General features: G+C 35.5%; 1 protein-coding gene across 1 annotated transcript; it reads right to left on the reverse strand.

The window, feature by feature from the left end:
- Positions 1-394: 394 nt before the first annotated feature.
- Positions 395-14345, reverse strand: LOC128996721 (uncharacterized). The gene is made up of 5 exons (XM_054422167.1): positions 14140-14345; positions 12730-13029; positions 7637-7786; positions 5424-5578; positions 395-4923 (listed from the first exon to the last, which is right to left on the reverse strand). The coding sequence occupies exons 1-5, from the start codon at positions 14189-14191 to the stop codon at positions 4774-4776; spliced, it is 807 nt and encodes a 268-aa protein (XP_054278142.1). The 5' UTR covers positions 14192-14345; the 3' UTR covers positions 395-4773.
- Positions 14346-18948: the final 4603 nt, after the last annotated feature.

The following is an 18948-nucleotide window of genomic DNA, read 5'->3' on the forward strand; positions in this document are numbered from 1 at the left end:
TACAACTGTGTAAACAAATTGACAATCGAGCCACTATGAACAGAGATATAGCGTATTTTGTGAGCGCAAACGCGGAATCGCCATAAGACGTAATGAGTAAGAGAGAGACAGTAACAACACTACGTGGTGGGGGAAGCGGCGGACCGATACGTGTGCATCTCTGAGCAGTACAGCGCGCGATCCAGTTGTAATAATAATAGAGATCGATGACACAGTCATGCTAGTGTTTTCTTTTAAAACAGTTGAAAAATTATATCAATAAAAATCACAATTAATTATTTAACTCTCTGTTAGTTAAATTAGAGCTAAAATAACAATAGTTTAAAATCTTACTATTTAGAATGACTAAATTATTTGTTTAGCCGATGTAATTTGTCGTGGATGTTCCTATACACGCCATAGACTCGTGCTAAGAAAGAGTTGAGCAAAGGCTCGATTGTACAGGCCGAGTTTACACACCAGCTTTTTTACGCACAGCTGAAAAACTAGCCCAGTGTACTTACTGCACTGGCTCATAAGCTGCTATTAAAATGCTCTGGAAAAAGTTTATCCAGTGACTTTACACGCCATTCACCTGCGGCATTAGAAGGCATTAGAAGGAAATGAGACTGTAAACGCTATCCAAGTGTGCTCACAATAGTATTGATCTTGACTTTTGATGACGTCAAATTCAGGAGTTAAGTGCCGTACTTGACAGCTAAGCTTATAAACTTGCCCTGAGTAGTTTAGCATTTGGAATAAAAGGATCAATCATAGAATAAATAACACAAGTAGACTTCTCATCCCATTGTAGAATCTGAAGCTTGTTTGATGTAGTTCATTTTGGTGACACTGAGCGCTAGTGTCAAAGAAATGTTTTTCCTCTTATTTTATGATTTGGTCTAAACATTTTGGTTTTAAGCCAGAGGAAGAGCTATTGTTTACACTTAGATAGTTTAATTTGGTAAAACTAGTACCGGTATTGATATAGGTAACAAGAAACAAATGTAAACAAAAACGAGTCCATGACGGAACTAACTTTAAAATTTTCTTCAGCTGGTTGACTTTAACGCATACATACGTTTAAAATTTGTACATTGTTTTAGATATTACTGATAGCAGCAAAATAAATTTCCCAACCAGTACATTGATACTACACCTTGACACTATCTTACTGTGGTATGTGAGATCTATAGTTGATTTTAACATTTTGACTGTGTGAAAATATTACATGAAAAAATTACCTAAGGCTAGAAAATGCTTGTTGGAAGAAATTCTACAGTAAAATACACATTAAAACACTAAAATACCCAAGTATAAGTATGTAAAGAGACAGAATGTACTACTGTTAAATCTTTATTCCAAGGCACCATTATTTTCACTTCTTTAAGGCACTAAGATTTAACTAGAACATCTACTTAAAGAAATCACAGATAACACTTACACTTATGTTTATTTTTAAAAGTTTAAATGCTATAACGCACTATATTTATTCCACTTACAAAATAGGTTAACTGAAAACAAGTAATTAAATGCTAAGTATTATTTTGGAATGGTAATATAGGTCAATTTTTCCTTGTTGATACTTAATCAGAATACTTTCTGTACAAAAGTTCCTTCAAAGTTCTGTTTCTTTTTACTAGTTTCTATTTTGAGTAAATCACTTCTTTTAAGGCCACGGCCACACGGGCGTTTTTTCACGCGGTAAAATGTAGCTTATTTTTACGCTGCTTGAATTCCCACTGTTGTATGCCACACGTGCGGCATTTCGGGGTCATGACGTTTACATAGTGTTAGTACTTCTAAGTAATACGTCAGCACCGGCTGATCCTGCCCTTGTACTTTTTTATCCAAAATGTTTTGAATTGTTTGAGCTTGTGCAACGGGTGTGAATGTACTTATAAAGGTGTTTTTAAGTTCATCCCAACTATCAATTAATCTCCCTTTCATGTAGTGTTGGTACCAAGTGAGTGCAGTTCCCGCTAAGTGGGCTGGGAATAAATTTAATTTTGAAGTTTCCTGCCAATTGTTTGATTGAGCTGCGATTTCGTATTTATCTATGAAATCGCTGGGGTTTTCCGTGACTACACCGTGGTATGTACCAGTAGAAATTAATGGTAAATTTTCTTTCGGTTTTCTCATATTGTTTGCTAAAGGTGGCTGATTTACGTAACAGACTGTATTGTTTAAGGGTTGTGGTAAATGTACGTTTAAAGATGTGCCGGCTAATTGGATCTCTCCTAAGTCCTCTGATGCTATGTCAATGTCCTCGTAATTTTCGTCCTCCTCACTGTCACTAGCTGGGGTGTCATACAAGTTTTCCCTATCACTTATAAATTTGTGAATGCGATTCAATGAAGGGTGTATTAACAGTTCAGCTTCCGAAAGACATCTTTTACTCCAAAGTTTCTTTAAGATAAACTTTTTCTCTTCAGACCAATTATTTTTTACAAAAGCTTTAAGGTCAGCTACAATGGGTCTCAATTCGGCTACAAGGTCCTCATCCCTATATTTTATGTTAAATTTCGACAAAATAAGCTGTAATTGCTCCTTTTGAACCCTATATATGTCTGGGGGTAGATCAACTTCTGTTAATGGCATTTCATTTTTTATGTTTAAAAATTTCCTAACCAGAGTATGTTTTTTTATGATTAGTTACTTTACTGCAATCTATCTATATATTAATAGGCAAGCATGTTTACTTGACAGCTAAGCTTATAAACTTGCCCTGAGTAGTTTAGCATTTGGAATAAAAGGATCAATCATAGAATAAATAACACAAGTAGACTTCTCATCCCATTGTAGAATCTGAAGCTTGTTTGATGTAGTTCATTTTGGTGACACTGAGCGCTAGTGTCAAAGAAATGTTTTTCCTCTTATTTTATGATTTGGTCTAAACATTTTGGGTTTAAGCCAGAGGAAGAGCTATTGTTTATACTTAGATAGTTTAATTTGGTAAAAATAGTACCGGTATTGATATAGGTAACAAGAAACAAATGTAAACAAAAACGAGTCCATGACGGAACTAACTTTAAAATTTTCTTCAGCTGGTTGACTTTAACGCATACATACGTTTAAAATTTGTACATTGTTTTAGATATTACTGATAGCAGCAAAATAAATTTCCCAACCAGTACATTGATACTACACCTTGACACTATCTTACTGTGGTATGTGAGATCTATAGTTGATTTTAACATTTTGACTGTGTGAAAATATTACATGAAAAAATTACCTAAGGCTAGAAAATGCTTGTTGGAAGAAATTCTACAGTAAAATACACATTAAAACACTAAAATACCCAAGTATAAGTATGTAAAGAGACAGAATGTACTACTGTTAAATCTTTATTCCAAGGCACCATTATTTTCACTTCTTTAAGGCACTAAGATTTAACTAGAACATCTACTTAAAGAAATCACAGATAACACTTACACTTATGTTTATTTTTAAAAGTTTAAATGCTATAACGCACTATATTTATTCCACTTACAAAATAGGTTAACTGAAAACAAGTAATTAAATGCTAAGTATTATTTTGGAATGGTAATATAGGTCAATTTTTCCTTGTTGATACTTAATCAGAATACTTTCTGTACAAAAGTTCCTTCAAAGTTCTGTTTCTTTTTACTAGTTTCTATTTTGAGTAAATCACTTCTTTTAAGGCCACGGCCACACGGGCGTTTTTTCACGCGGTAAAATGTAGCTTATTTTTACGCTGCTTGAATTCCCACTGTTGTATGCCACACGTGCGGTTTTTTCACACAGTAAAATGTAGCTTATTCTCAAACCGGTTGAAGTCCAGGAGCGGCAAAATGCAGTGGGAACCCGCAGTTGATTGACGAATTCACGTAATTATGTTATATGTCTTCCTCATGGCCAGAATAGTAACCTTGTTTCTGACTAGTGAACAAGAAATATGAATGGTATATTGATTTCAATACAAAAACAATACTAAAATTATTTTATTTTGTTAACCTGTCATTTAAATATTTACATTTAGTATAGGAATAAATATAATATATTAGTTTTGATACGAGAACAACACTAAAATTATTTTTTTTTGACATTTAGTATAAAAAAATAAGTATAATATAAGTTAATTATTTTGATGACAAGATTTTTATCGGATCTTTGAATATTCTAATACATAAATGTCTCTTTAAATTTTTTAGTCCAACTAAATGCCTTTCCTTAGTAACAAATTATTAAGTGGTCCAGTAAGGTCGACCTTTGTTTAAGATAAAACGTGTAGGTCTACTGTGTAATTGGCTAGACCCAAAAATATTTTATGTTATCCTGGACAAAATTAGATACATTTATATTTATTTTAACTTGCTAGGACGACTTGATCAAAGCTGCGTGTTGCTCCTGCCCGTGTGGCCAGGGACAGAGCTTGAAAACAAGCTTCAAAAATACACCCCAGTCCATTCTTCTGCGGGCCCGCAGCGGTCGATTTTAAAGACGCGCCAAATCTGCGTGAAAACACACTCCGTGTGGCATACATCATTACATTTAATGCTGCCCATATTTCTTGCGTTTTTCACGCTGCGTTCTTGCGTGAAAAACGCCCGTGTGGTCTTAGCCTAAGAGGCAAAATTTTACCCTTCCAAAAACAATTCAATCAAAAGCCTTTTGTCAATTGGCCTATAAAATAAATTTGTCCCTTTATCAATTAATTTCTTTCAGAGTTCTAAAATTTGCTTCAAACATGTTTTTTTTTTCAAACAGTTTGAATACGCCACTAAGCCTAATACCTTATCTGTTAGAGTCAGATATCATCTCATGCGGTGTTCAGTTGAAGTCGGAGAAGTTGTCAGCCAACAACTTCACAGCTTCTCTGGCATTTATGAGCTTCGTGTTCCACAACTTCGTACACAATCTCCCCACAGTTGCTTGGTCTCCAGACCTCATCATCCATATGTTCAGCATTTCAAATGACATCTAAAAATGGTTAGGACCTTTAGAATATAAGACAAAATTAATTAATTTACAGTGAGATTTTAGAATTATTCAAAACAAAACTGTTTTAAAAAGTAAAGTTTTAAAATCTCTCAGTAACAAATTATTCAACTCGAAATAGTTTTATGTTCAAAGGAGGATTGTTTTTTATCCGAAATTATTCAAAGTTAAATATGATTAGACAGCTTTTCCTGAAATGAGTCTGTAATATGCGTCTTCTTTGGCGTAGAATGAGGCGTGTGGTATAAAATGGTATGACAGTAGGCTACACTGTCTATACTGAACAGGCAGAGTTTGAAAAGAAAAGGTTGTAAATTAAAAATCAGTACGGTATTTTATGGTAATTTCCTGGGTATTTTAGGGTTGGCATTATCCACAATTTTTATTGTAACTGATGACTCAGCCAACCTGTGATCGTAGATAATCTGGAGTCTACTGTACTTAACTTAACAAGATTTTATTGAACACTATCTATGACTAACCTTTTTTACATCATTTTCACATTTGTTTTCAATGATGTCCAGGTCACCATTTGAAAACTCCAGGGGTTTTCCAATGTCTCTCCATTTCTTTCCAAAATGGTTTGACAAATATGCTATGTGGGCAGACTCCAAAGTTACGTTCGATTGAAGTACAGCTGTGAGATAGATAAAATTAAATTCATAATTTTCTACATACTTGAAAATGTATACTGTTTTGAGACACACGGTTTGGTTTTACAATGCATCTTTCAAATCAATAGGTTTCAGAAGGCCACACGAGGCAGTTTTGCCTCACTAAATTGTGGGGCTCGAAAACAAATTGAATCAAATGAGTGTAGCCACACAAGGCGAAGTTTAGTCGCCTGGGCGGTCGGGCCGCGCCATGTCGTCCCTTGACTGCACGAAGCTAAGCCGCGTTTGTAGGGGATGACAAACGTGGTCTTATGAGAGACAACACACAATACAATTCAACCACACGGTTGGAGCTATTTTTCAGACATTTCCAGTTGTTTTTGAGTTGGTATTTTGTGTGTTTGTTTACCGGTTGTGTACAATGTTTACAATGTGTACAATATTGGATACAGACAAGTTTATAGAACTTGTCTGTATGAAACATTGTACACAACAAACATTATGCATGTAAAATGTATGAGACACAAAATGGTTTATCGGTTATAAAGGGATGGACCCAATGTTTTCTGTTAAACATTGGTTCCAGATCACCACATGTTTCTAAACTAACATTAGTGTTTCGTCCATGACTACTACAAGTGAATTGTTTTAATACAGTAAGTAGGCTGGGAAAACTAGGTCGGATACCGGTACTTAACTCAAAAGGTCGGTTAAAACGGGCAATCCCTAAAATCATAACATAATGAAGTGCTATTCATCTGGAATTGTATAATCATTATTTTGACGTCATACTTGGATTATTTATAAATTAAACTAGTCTTATTTCCTGTTTTTCTCCTTTTTTCGTATTGATATAAAAATCACAAATAAACACAGTTAAGTCAAATAGGCCTTCTTTCAGTGGAATAGATTATACAGTAGTACTAGGCAAGAGTGAATAAAAATTCTTATTTTGATAAATTTAGTAATATAATGTATTAATTGATGCTTTCCAAATCCATCGTAATACAGTACAGAACCTTTTGTCGAAATTAAAGATACAAGCAACCATTTTGTTACGAGACAGGATGTTTATTTATAGCCTCTCACTGGAGACTCAGAAGCAGAAAAAACTATCTTGACCTAGGAGTTGTCAACCCCTCTTCCCTGCCCTCTCTACAAACTGCATTGTTTGTTTACTCTAGCGATAAGATAATCAGTTCTCAAAATCGTAACACACTTTTGATTTTATAAATTTGCCGCACAGCGCACAGATAACAAATCAGATCAGATGTGCTTGCGCTACGAACAATGATGACAAACTGATAATATGCTATATTTTTTGTGATCAATACAAAATAACTTATTCTTAATCATTCCTGTGGAGATAAGCGTATGGTTTGGTTCTCATCGCCCAGGGTGGGAGCGGAAATGCCGAGATTTCTAGAAAGCGGCGGTTAAACCAAACTGCTCTCAATACAAGGTCGGTTAAAACAAAATGTAATATTTTACGACCGAAGGCGGATAATCCGATTGTCGGTTAATACGAGGTCGGGTAAGAGGGGATCTAGTTACTCTTAAATATAAAATTGAGTCCATGTCCACATGATTATTAAGTTCTCAAATTATAAACCTACAAAATCGGATGAGTCTTTTTGAAACCCTGTATTGTATATTAATTAGCCTAATGTAGTTAAATAACTCAATAGTGTGGATCTACAATAAACAAAAGTACTTTCTTATTATACGGGGACAAATTATTTTACAGCGTGCTACGGCGGTTAGGTTGGATTAGGTTATCATACGTTTGTAGGACTTTCCTGGTTTCGTTATGAATCGATCGATTCCAAATGAGTCATAAAAATGTATGATAACCAAACTTAACCACTGCAGCGTGCTGTATTGTATAAGGGTGGCCTCCGTATATAATTATAACTATAAATTTACAGGGAAAATACCAACTTTAAAAAGAACAAATATTACTTACTATCAACTCACAGTGTTATAAATTATATGGTCTTAAAGTTATATTTACTAAATATATTGTCATAAATATTTTTTTTATGAAATAGTCAGAAATTTCAATAAAACAATATTTTTACCTTCCACCTGCGAAGTTTTGATAACCTTTTTCTTCTCTGATGACTTTTCCTCCTTTTTGGGAATCCTGGCATTGTAGTTTTGTTGAATATTGTATGTTTGAACAATTTCATCTCCGATGTGGACTTTACCATTAGAAACATTCATATTGTCTGTAAAAAATAGTTCAATCTCAATTGATAGGCTTCATTATTTTTAGCAAGTAATTTGCTTGAACATGATAAAGTATGGTAACTTACCTATCATGAAACACAACAAAGAATGTGATTTCCCCAATAACTGTTTTCCTACTTAAGGCCTACAGTAGAACCTCGCTAATCCGACCTCTGATGGTCCGACTCCTTGCTTGGTCCGACCGTGCTGCCAACACAATAGGCTTCCGCTAACATAACCTCATTGTCCAAGAGAAATACCCAGAAAACTTTATAAATTGTGTTTTTTTTTTTGTATAATGAGTTGAAATTTGTTGTATATTTAACCATGTCTGTCCATTATTAATATTAAGTAGGCTCCCACATTATTGTTTTTGGAAAATCACAGTTCATTTGACAAAAATAAAATGGAAGCAAAACAAAGGAATACCGATTAAAGCTTCAAGGTCAAGCTATCCGTTTGGACTGACAATCGTCTGCTCCTTAGGCCTACACATCTGTCTGCTGTGCGCTTGCTATGTCACAACATTTTGTGATTGGGTATTTGGTAATCATGACAACTTTAAGGCGGTTTCACACTGGCATCCGTGGACGAGGAAATCGTCCGCGGACGGATGCGAAAATAAATCGCTGCCCATGTTATCAGATGGGACCGTTCACACCGCCCATTGAAAGGTAGCGTCCATCCGCGGATGCAGAAATTCGTCCGTGGACGATTTGGCGGAATCGCTCTGGGAGCGATATTTCTAAAACGTCCGCGGACGATCACGCCCTCGCGCATGCGCAGACAGAGCACCAAACCACGTGTAGCTCTCAGCGAGGCATGTGTCACTCGCATCACCGTGTTTAGTAGTTTGTGTTTACAGTCATAGTGTTCATCTAGTTGTTGTTTTGTGTCCTCCCTTTGTTGTTTGTTATGGCTGAATTAATCGAGGCTATCCGTGCCTACCCAGTTATCTGGGATACAACTATAGAAATTTATAGAGATCAACAAGAGAAAGATAAAATTTGGTTGGAAATTGCGACTACACTCCAAAGAGATAGTAAGTATCCTAACCAATAACCATGTATATTTATACGAATTACTGTACGGTAAATCATTATTACAATGATTTGTATTACTATGATTATTTGCATTATTACAATGATTCACCAAATCACTGCTGCTTTCTGTTAATCGGATGAACCCACTTTCTCTTTTTTGAAAATGAGTACAAAAGTACAACCTCGTCGTCACTATCATCACTACTTGAATCAAGCCACGGAACAGAAAATCCGGGTTTACACCATGGGACAGAAGGCTCAGACATTTTGCACACCTCCACTGAGTTGTAAGAGGAAGTATGTTTAATCTATGATTGTAGTAGGAATGGCCAATCCCTATGCGCATGCGCGAATGAGTGGACGTTTGAAACGTAGCTCGCAATGTGAAGGGGGCGCGTAGCATCCATCCGAATCATTTCATCCGTCGCCAGTGTGAAACCGCCTTTAGTAGCCTGTGATTGGGTGTTTAGTAACCACATGGCACCTTGTTGAAGGGGTGGATGAAGAGAAACTTAAGAAATATTAGAAGAACAAAGAGAAAGAATAAGCGATCTTTTTATGTCATTGTTATTGTTATTGTTCCTCTGATAATCCGACCTTTTTGCTGTTCCAACCATACTCCTGGTCCCATAGGTGATGGATTAGCGAGGTTCTACTGTATAAGAGAAACTTGATAAACTTAGCCTATCTGAAATCGGCTAACCTTTCAATGTTTAAAAAGATTAAAAAGGGGGTTGAAATATTTATTTTATGGTAGTAATAATTAGTAATTTGATCAAAAATGTACGCTAACTTAATTTCAATATGTCTAATACAAGTTGATTAAATTAGTTGTAGGGTATTGAAAAACAAAGAATTGTGACACTTTGAATAATGCACGCTCAATTAAATTGTTTGCATTTATTCATTCAAGAGTTATTTTATTTAAAAACTTAAAATAGGCCTATATTTAATCAAGTTAAGTAAATTTGTTAACTATCTAACCTAGAATCATAATGTAATCTAGCTTCATAGATAACTCAGTCTTTTGTAAGGGCTATTATTGTTATTAGTGGTTTCACCTATGGGTCATTCCATATGAAATCAACCAATGGTCTGGAACTTGAAATCACAGAATTCAATGATATTTTTTTTTAATAAGTTATATTATTAGAGAATATGAAAAATACCAAGTTTTAGATTTTTTTGACTTTTTGTTTCTGAGTTATACATTTTTGAAAACCTAAAAATCGGCCGATTTTTGACGTGCTTGGAAATCTTTAAATACCTCTAACTACAAAACCATTCAACTTAGAGGGTTCAAACTTTCACCATTCTCTTTAGAATTTCAAGAGCTACAATTTGATATGTCACTTGACTATATTAGCTTAGTTATAAAAATTTTCCAAAATACAAAAAAGGTTTTTTTGAAAAATCTTAAAATCGAAATGTTTAATTTTTTTGGGGAAAAAATATGTTTTTTGTACTTCTTATTAGAGTGCATGTGCCAAATTTCATTATGGTACTCCTATGGGATCATATTTAAAAAAAATACTACTGTGTAGTTAAACAGGTAAAATGAACACTAAGTTTTTATTGACTATAGATGCATGACGTATCATAGTACTGTAATCTTAATAGGTTTGAGCAAAGAAAAATTTTTTTGTGAAAATACATAATTATAAAGGAAGATCTGTATTATAGTGCAGTAAAATAAACTGTAATAATGATACTAATAAAATAATAACTACATTGAATACATTTTACCAATCAGTAAGCTATAGGCCTATGCCTGCCATTGTGTTTTGTAGCAAATGATTCATAAAAAAGTCATTGATATTCTTACCCCCACATTATAATCATGAAATTAATTGTTATGTTCTTTGAATACAGTAGGCCTAATGTCTTTTTCATTTCAGGCTATCACTTTAAAATAACCAATTTAATGTTGTTTATTTATAAAATATTTACAATAATATTATATATTTAAGATGGTCATATTTCAGTGTTCAATTTATTTACAATAAAAAATATTATCATCTAGTAAACTGATGTGATCACAAGCCACTGTCTTGAAACCAGGATGTAATGGTTTTATGCATATAATGCTTGCTTCTTCTTTGATAACATTTGGTAAGCTTTGGACATCTTGTCGGCAGATAATTTGTATGTCCTACCAGTTGGCGTGGTTGGATTAACAGTGCATTAATAAAGTTATGTGGCACTGTTAATACATCTGGTCTTCTGGGATATGCAAAAGAAGGAGGTGGTCCATGAGGATGGAGAAATGGTATAACTTAGCATGTTCTTTTTCAGAGTGGTTTTTAGACAAAACACAAGCTATCCAACATTTTCTGTCATATGCACAAGCAATAAATCCATTTATTTCTTCAAATGGTACATCGTTAAAGCATCTGGAGCAACTTGTATGATCTGACTTTTCAGTATCAGATATAATTTTTATGTCATATCAATGACTTTTTTATGAATCATTTGCTACGAAATACAATGGCAGGCATAGGCCTATAGCCTATAGCATACTGATTGGTAAAATGTATTCAATGTAGTTATTATTTTATTAGTATCATTATTATAGTTTATTTTACTGCACTATAATACAGATCTTACTTTATAGGCCTAATTGTGTATTTTCACAATAAATTTTTCTTTGCTCAAATAACCTATTAAGATTACAGTACTATGATACGTCATGCATCTATCTATAGTCAATAAAAACTTAGTGTTCATTTTACCTGTTTAACTACACAGTAGTATTTTTTTTTTAATATGATCCCATAGGAGTACCATAATGAAATTTGGCACATGCACTCTAATAAGAAGTACAAAAAACATATTTTTTCACCAAAAAAATTAAACATTTCGATTTTAAGATTTTTCAAAAAAACTTTTTTTGGATTTTGGAAATTTGTTATTACTATGCTAATATAGTCAAGTGACATATCAAATTGTAGCTCTTGAAATTCTAAAGAGAATGGTGCAAGTTTGAACTCTCTAAGTTGAATGGTTTTGTAGGCCTAGTTAGAGGCATTTAAAGATTTCCAAACGCGTCAAAAATCGGCCAATTTTTATATTTAAAAAAATTTATAACTCAGAAACAAAAAGTCAAAAAAAATCTAAAATTTTGTATTTTCTATTACTTTGAGGTATAGAACAAAATTACAAAAAATTGCCCATTTTGAAAACCTTAAGTTCTGAAATTATTTTTTTATTGGTTGATTTGACATGGAATGACCCCTATGGTTTCATCATCATCTTATAAACACATAAGTTCAAACCATCTATAGGCTATGCAAGTTTTTAATAGTCATTCATTTGAGTTGCTTAATGAATCCACTCATCATATTAACTATCGGTACCACCCGAGCTGTCCACCAATTATTTTAGGTGCGCTTTTCCCTCCAAAACCCACCACATAGGCTACAGGAGAACTCCTCATAATTAGCAGACGAGTCTTTAACAAACGTCTTTTGTCGGGAGAGACAAGGCCTTAGACTGATTTTGGCTGTTAGTCAGGCCTAAAAATCTATCTCACAGTCAGCAATGGTCAACCAATGTACCCCTAGCCTAGTACTGTGCAGTTTCTAAGCATGATTCATCGGTTGCTGTCCGGGGCCTACATGCGTTTAGTCAGTTCATTGTGTTACACTACACTCACAAATATAATTAAGTTCAAGTTTGGTAACGTTAGCCTACTGTTGAGTTTAATATTTCAGACCTTAAAAGTCATAGGAGCTTTCCTATTATTTTTTTCTTTACTGTCCTAACTTTTCTCCAAAGTTAATTTGATTCTTTGACTCTGTTAATTCCAATGAATTGGGTGGGTACCAGGACCAATACTTTTTACAAGGAATTGAATGAGTGTATATTGCTATTAATAATACAGTAGTAGATTTACTTACAGACTATCTGTGTTGGGGAATCTGAATTTTTGGGCTTCTTTTGTCTTGTCCTCCTTGGTTCTTGTATTTTTTCTTCTTCCCCTTCTTGTGGGATTTCTTCATCTTTTGTGAATCCTCCATCAGTATCAGGAATTGTTTGTTCACTTTTACTAGTTTCACTCCGAGTAGAGGAGTTTTCATCAGTCTCCTTTTCGGTTTTGTCATTACAGGCATAATCAGGCACAGAATCCAGTACCAGGTCATCATCGGGTTTATCTATTTTAATCTTTTCTTTAGGTTTCACTAGTTTGCTCCAGAGACCTATGCAGGAAAGAATAAATTAAGATAGTCAAGGATTTGTAAACATTTACAGAATAAGTAAAAAGAAATCAGAAATGTAAGGCTAGGGTGACTTAGTGGCGCTTCTAGGGGGGAGGTGGGCATAAGTGTAGAACTGTAATGAAGTACAGGCCTAATAGCAACATGGCCTGACAATGACAGCAACCAGTAGACCTACCAGTAAGTTAGCCTATTCTTTTAACACGTTCGCTGCTACGGACGTTCCGAAACGTCAAACGGGCTACGACGCCAGGAGCTAGGAATGTTCCAGAACGTCGCCGTTCATTGATGTTTAATGTTACCATGGAAAAGCCAGCTCGTCACGAGCGTCCTATATTTCTTTGCAGCTTGTGGGGACGTACTTTTCTGACAGTAAAAAATATAGTTTTTCCCAAAATCACCACCAGGGTCGTTTGGCACAGGACTTTGTCCCACCTCTTTCCTGCTAGATTGCTACACTACTGTAGGCCTACCTTACCGACTGCGACCTGGGTAGTGCTGCTATCTATCAGAATCACTTAGTAGGCTATTATGTCCAAAGCCAGTTTTATTGCAGAACGTTGCCATCCAGTACAACTTACTGATGTTTTTACTGTAATTCAGTGTATCGGCAGCAATGTTTACGCAGCGGCGAGCGTTAGTTCAGCTCCTGACGCCGTCCCGGCATCTAGTGGTCAGCCGCGAACGTATTAAGCGTCACACAGATTGTGTGAGCGGTGAATTGTAATGTTAATTACTGTTTGGTTACTGTGCTGGGAGCAATGAACCATGATAGCAAACTAAGTTAACCTGACTCAAACAACCTGTGCAATGTGCATACTTACACTTCATTGATAACTTAAAGCATTCGGCTGAACATCACATCACCAAGCTGAGGCATACTTTTGGGCCAAAGCATGTTCTAAACCTTAACTTAGGCACACATTAATTCAACTGAGGTAAATAATTTATTAGTCTAGTCTGTCAACCTTACTGTCGAGACTAATGCAATCCTAGCCTCAGTCCCTACTTAGCACTGATTTCTGTGCTTAGTAGTATGTTTTCTGTGCTACTTAGGCCTGGGCTAAATAAGTTAGGCTAAAGGCAACTTACGTTTGACTGTCAATTTGGAATTCTTCAAGCCTTCACTTTGAATTGGAGCCATTTAATTCGAAATGTCCAAATTTGTTACAATTAAACAAAGCGAACAAGTTAAAATAATACGTAATAATATTATCACAATTATCCTTATCAAACTTCCTTCCCTCCCTGCTGCCCTATTTTATCAGTCACATCAACAAAGAGAAAGAGTAGTAGAGTAGAGTAATGTACTAATGTAGGGACTAGAGAGAGTGAGTTGAGTTTGAGTAGTGTTGTGGTTGTGACACTGACACTTGACTTGACACTTGCAGTGCACTTGAATTTAGGATAGGTTTTTTGTCGATGGCTAGGCTATGGCTTTTTAATAATCCATGCAGCCTCGAAGTACGCTAAATATGGTCGCTTCGTTTATTTTGTTAAAGGCGGCCGTGATTTTGATAGTGTTATTTCCCCCCCCCCTTTTCTAGGTGTTGTTTTTTACAGATGTTTAAAACAGATAGGAACTCTAGGGTTCGTGGGATTTTAGGAAGAGAGAGAAATATCTTCTTCGCCTGGGGCCCGTAAGGCTTGCCTAACCCAGAAAGGGGGAGGGGCTACGGATGAAGAATCCAAAGAATGAACAACACAAATATCACAAGTTATAAATGTACAATCGGATTTCGGAAGGTTTCTTGTTTCTTTAAAGTCTCTTACTTATATCAAATATATGTTTGTTTCCTTGTAAATTTTGTCGTTTTTTGAGCTTAGGGCAGCTGCAAGGTTAGTTTTTAATTTGTACAGCTCGTGAGTAGATGCGGCATGTAGAAAGGGGTCGCCGGAAGACTGCCCCCCCCCCCGGAAAAATACCCCCCCCCAAACAGGTTCCTACGTCATATTGACGTCAGAGACCGGAGGCGGGGCAGTTTTCTAGTCACGGACACTCAAATTTAGTTGTCAAACAGTTCTAATCTAACCAATCAAACTTGCTGTAACATTTCTTTCGAAATTCTGTTTTATATTCACCACATGACTTTTCTATTATCCAATGGAATTACTCAAATTAAAATTACATAGCATGATTTGTATAGGGGGGTAGTATTCCAGTCACGCACACGGCTTTCATATTGGTTAGTTGGCAGATTTTGTGACGTCACGTTTCACCTGGGGGGGTAGTTTTCTGGGGGATAGTATTCCGCATCCCCGTAGAAAGGCTTCGCCTGATGTGGTTGTCGTTTTTGATCAATCTGTAAATACCGGTATTTAAAAGAATTGCTATAGGTTAAGTTCGACGTATTAAAATGTTGTTATTTTAGGCGATCATTCTCCTCATTTTTGTTTTTGTTTAAGTTTTATCATAGGTTGTTTTACATCGAATCTTATCTTTTTTCATAGAAATTGGTTTTGTCATATTCGTTTATAATTCTAGAAGTGCCATGAATATTAGGTATTATGTTTGTTATTATTGCATTTGCAATACTAATTAATGTACAGAGGCCAAATCAAATCAAATCAAATCAAATCATTTTATTCAGCTAAGTTGACAATACATTGCATTAGCTAAGTCAAACATAAATAATACAGCTTTCCTTCTTCGTTTTAAGCTAATGATAAGATTAAGGTATTTACAACAATATTTAATACTAATTATATATACATCATCTTACTCAACACACCAGGGTTTACAACAGTCCAATTCCTGTGGTTCAAGAACTCCTGGATGCTATAACACGAGATTTTAAGCAAATGTTGTTTTAGGCATCGTTTGAATTTTGAGTGGTCTGATTCTAATTTTAAAGAAAGGGGGAGGCTATTATACAAATTAATTCCATTGTAAAGGCAGTTTTTTTTTAAAAAAAGATGTAATATGTTTAGGGATTGGTAAATTGTGAGAATTTCGGAGTGAATATGTGTGAATACGGGGGTTTTCTGACTCAGTGAATAGGGAAAGATTTTGTTTGACAAAGATGAGGGTTTCAAGAATGTAGATCGATGGAAGAGTTAGAATTTTAGAATCTGAGAAAACTTTTCTGCATGATTGGCGTTTGGGTAAGGAAAAAATTGTTCTTATAGCCCATTTTTGAAACTTATTTTGCCAGTTATTGCGAGCCCAATACTTTTTGTTCATATTTGTTGCATGCAGAGAGAGTAGGTTGAAGTAGGCAGGATGGTCACCATTTGTATGAATTTTGTAGATAATCCTTTCAGTACCTATCCATTATTCTTCTAACGGTAAGTGGCAAATAGCTTGTTTCTGAGTGTAAAGCTAGGCGCCTATCAGGCAACCCAGTGGGTGACGCGGTGGAAAAAGGTTGCCACGTATCCGTGCCATGTTCTCTTATGGACTGACGCCCCCTAGCAACCCAGCAGGTGGCACAACGTGGCGCGGAAAAGAAACTTCTCCTCGAATCCGGCAGTGAGAATTCAGTGGAGAAGTTCTTCCCCTCATCGTATTGCCAAACCTCCGTTGAGTTGCCTGGTGGGTCCCGAGTGGAGGCGCGGAACGGCGTCTGTCCCTCCGTCTGGCGCTCATTCGGGTGTTTTCGGAAAATATCGTGAGCCCTTTGGGTGTATTCGGTTCCGAATGGAAGTGCATTGTGCATCCCCTCCACAAGAATAATTAATTCTCCGTGCCGCCCCGCGCTTCCGCTAGATGAGTTGCTTGGTGGGCGCGGCCCCTGGAGAAGCGGATGGATTTTTTACTCCGTGTCGTGCAGCGCCGCGTCACCCACTGGGTTGGTCGGTGGGCGCCTAGCTTAAGGCAATGATAGGCGTGGTTTTATGAGCACATATATTGATATTTGTAAAGCCTGATATCATCATTTCTAGTTTTTTTTCCACTTTTTCTGTGTAAAATTGGCTGCATGACCGAATATGTTCTGACTGAATATATATATAAGCTTGCATATATTCCAGTTTTGGTCTAAAGGCTTTGGTACATATCTAAGACGTAGCGTGTTTGTGCACCTTAGTTATTGTTATTGTGCACCACTTTATTATTTTGAGTATGTTAAAAGTCTTTTAAAGTTTGATGTTGGATGTTGTTGATGTCCTCTTTGAATGTTAGTTTTCTAGCTATTGTGATGACTAGCAGTTTAACGTGATCTTCCACATGTATAATTTCATTTTAGATCCATAGATTTACTGTGTTGCTATTGTTTTTTGTAATTTTTACTTCTTTCAAAACAAATTTCTTTGCTTTTTTTGGATTAACTAATGCAATCCTACTTCAATGTTTGGACCTAAAAGTAGTCCTAAAAAATATTTTCCAAGTTTATCGAGTGAATTCTAGATTTTTGTGTTAGTGGTGTTAAGATTCTTATTGGAGCTGTATATCACTATGTCGTCAGCATTATTGTAATGACTTGACATTGGAAGGTAATTCATTATTGATGTCTGAGATGTATAAGGCAAACAGGACAGGGCTTTGATGACACTAACTTGCGGTAATCCTGAACAACATTGGCACCCAACCACCACCTAAAAACATTAATTATGTGTTGTCGGACTGGTGGTTGCGTGTTTTCATGGTGGCTATAGAGATGAACAGATTATAGTAATAAAATAATTATAATAATTATAACCCTCCATCTAATTGGATCAAATTTGACAGCTATACAACCAATCAATCATATGGCCATATGGTCACCACTCAGTGTTTAAAAAAGCGTGTAACTGTTTTGCTGTTTTTTTCTCTGTTTCGTGTTGTTATGTTGGCCGTTTGAATGGTTGGCTGTATAGCTGTCAAATTTGATCTAATCAGATGGGGTTATTTGATGAGTCCAACCAAACGCAAAGACAGTGTGACAAACAAATTACAGCAAAAAGCGGCCATCTTGATGACACGCTTTTCTTAAATGTTTAACAAGCGAGAGAGTAGTGACTCCAGTTCAGTTATAATCTTATTTTCTTTTTTTGTCTCTAGTGGGGCACTTGTCGGCGTGGCACAATGGCAAATTCACGGGGACCCTATCCCCTGTGTATACACAGCTGTATACGTTCTCCTCTATTGTATGGAGAAAGTATTGTTTTCATCGAAATTTTCTAGTTTGAGTTTGAGTGGATATATCTGTTTTGGGTCACCCTGAACCCAAAAAGTGGGTTTCGATGTCTGTGTGTGTGAGAGAGTGTGGATATGTACAGAGCTACATACAACACCTGTAGTCCGATTTTGATGAAATTTGGTTTGGAGGTTCTAATCCGTGGTATCTCCATGAGTTTTTTCATTTGTTCAAAATTTTGATTTTTTATTGTAATTTCCCCATCAAAATATATCCCATAAAATAAAAAAAATCGGATTTTGAACAAAACCTCTTTTTAATAAAATAATGTGTTTTGGTCTTTATAATTCTAAACAAAAAAATGCAACAATGCAATAATGATTGCTGTAACAATTACGGTTTAAAAGTTATTTCAACTTTTGTGATTTTTTCCTACAAAATTAGCATAGGCTAGTTACTCCCACTGCTTACTTATGATAAAGGTTGTTGACAAGCTTATGGGAGAAATTATGTCTCAGATTGCTGATACCGTTTATTCCTTGTTCAACCAACATGGTTACTTAGTAACCCAAGGCCGATGTAAAAGAATCGACTTATAATTCAATTTTTTACGTAATTAGATTTTTATTGTCAGTTTTAACTGCAATTAACATGTTTTTAGGACAGAAATAAATTATTTACAACATTTGAATTAAATACTTCAAGCAGTTTTCAAGATCTTTGTGTAAGCAAGCATACAAGCAAATATTGCTCATGTAAGAGTATAGGGTAGGATAATATTTTTTCTTGAACTAGTAGGCCATATACCAAATTGCATATCTTTATAACAAGCCATTCTTTAATT

Source organism: Macrosteles quadrilineatus, unplaced genomic scaffold (genome assembly GCF_028750875.1).
Source record: "Macrosteles quadrilineatus isolate MER2022 unplaced genomic scaffold, UCM_ALF_1.0 Scaffold_6__1_contigs__length_79288215, whole genome shotgun sequence".
NCBI classification, from domain to species: Eukaryota; Metazoa; Arthropoda; class Insecta; order Hemiptera; family Cicadellidae; genus Macrosteles; species Macrosteles quadrilineatus.

What these genes read in the sequence shown, in the direction of transcription:
- LOC128996721 (XM_054422167.1), bottom strand. Translation starts at nt 14,191, where the DNA reads ATGGCTCCAATTCAAAGTGAAGGCTTGAAGAATTCCAAATTGACAGTC. An exon ending in TTCCAAATTGACAGTCAAAC is followed by an intron (nt 13,030 to 14,139) that starts GTAAGTTGCCTT and finishes TTTCCTGCATAG; the next exon opens with GTCTCTGGAGCAAACTAGTG. An exon ending in CAAAACTTCGCAGGTGGAAG is followed by an intron (nt 5,579 to 7,636) that starts GTAAAAATATTG and finishes TCTATCTCACAG; the next exon opens with CTGTACTTCAATCGAACGTA.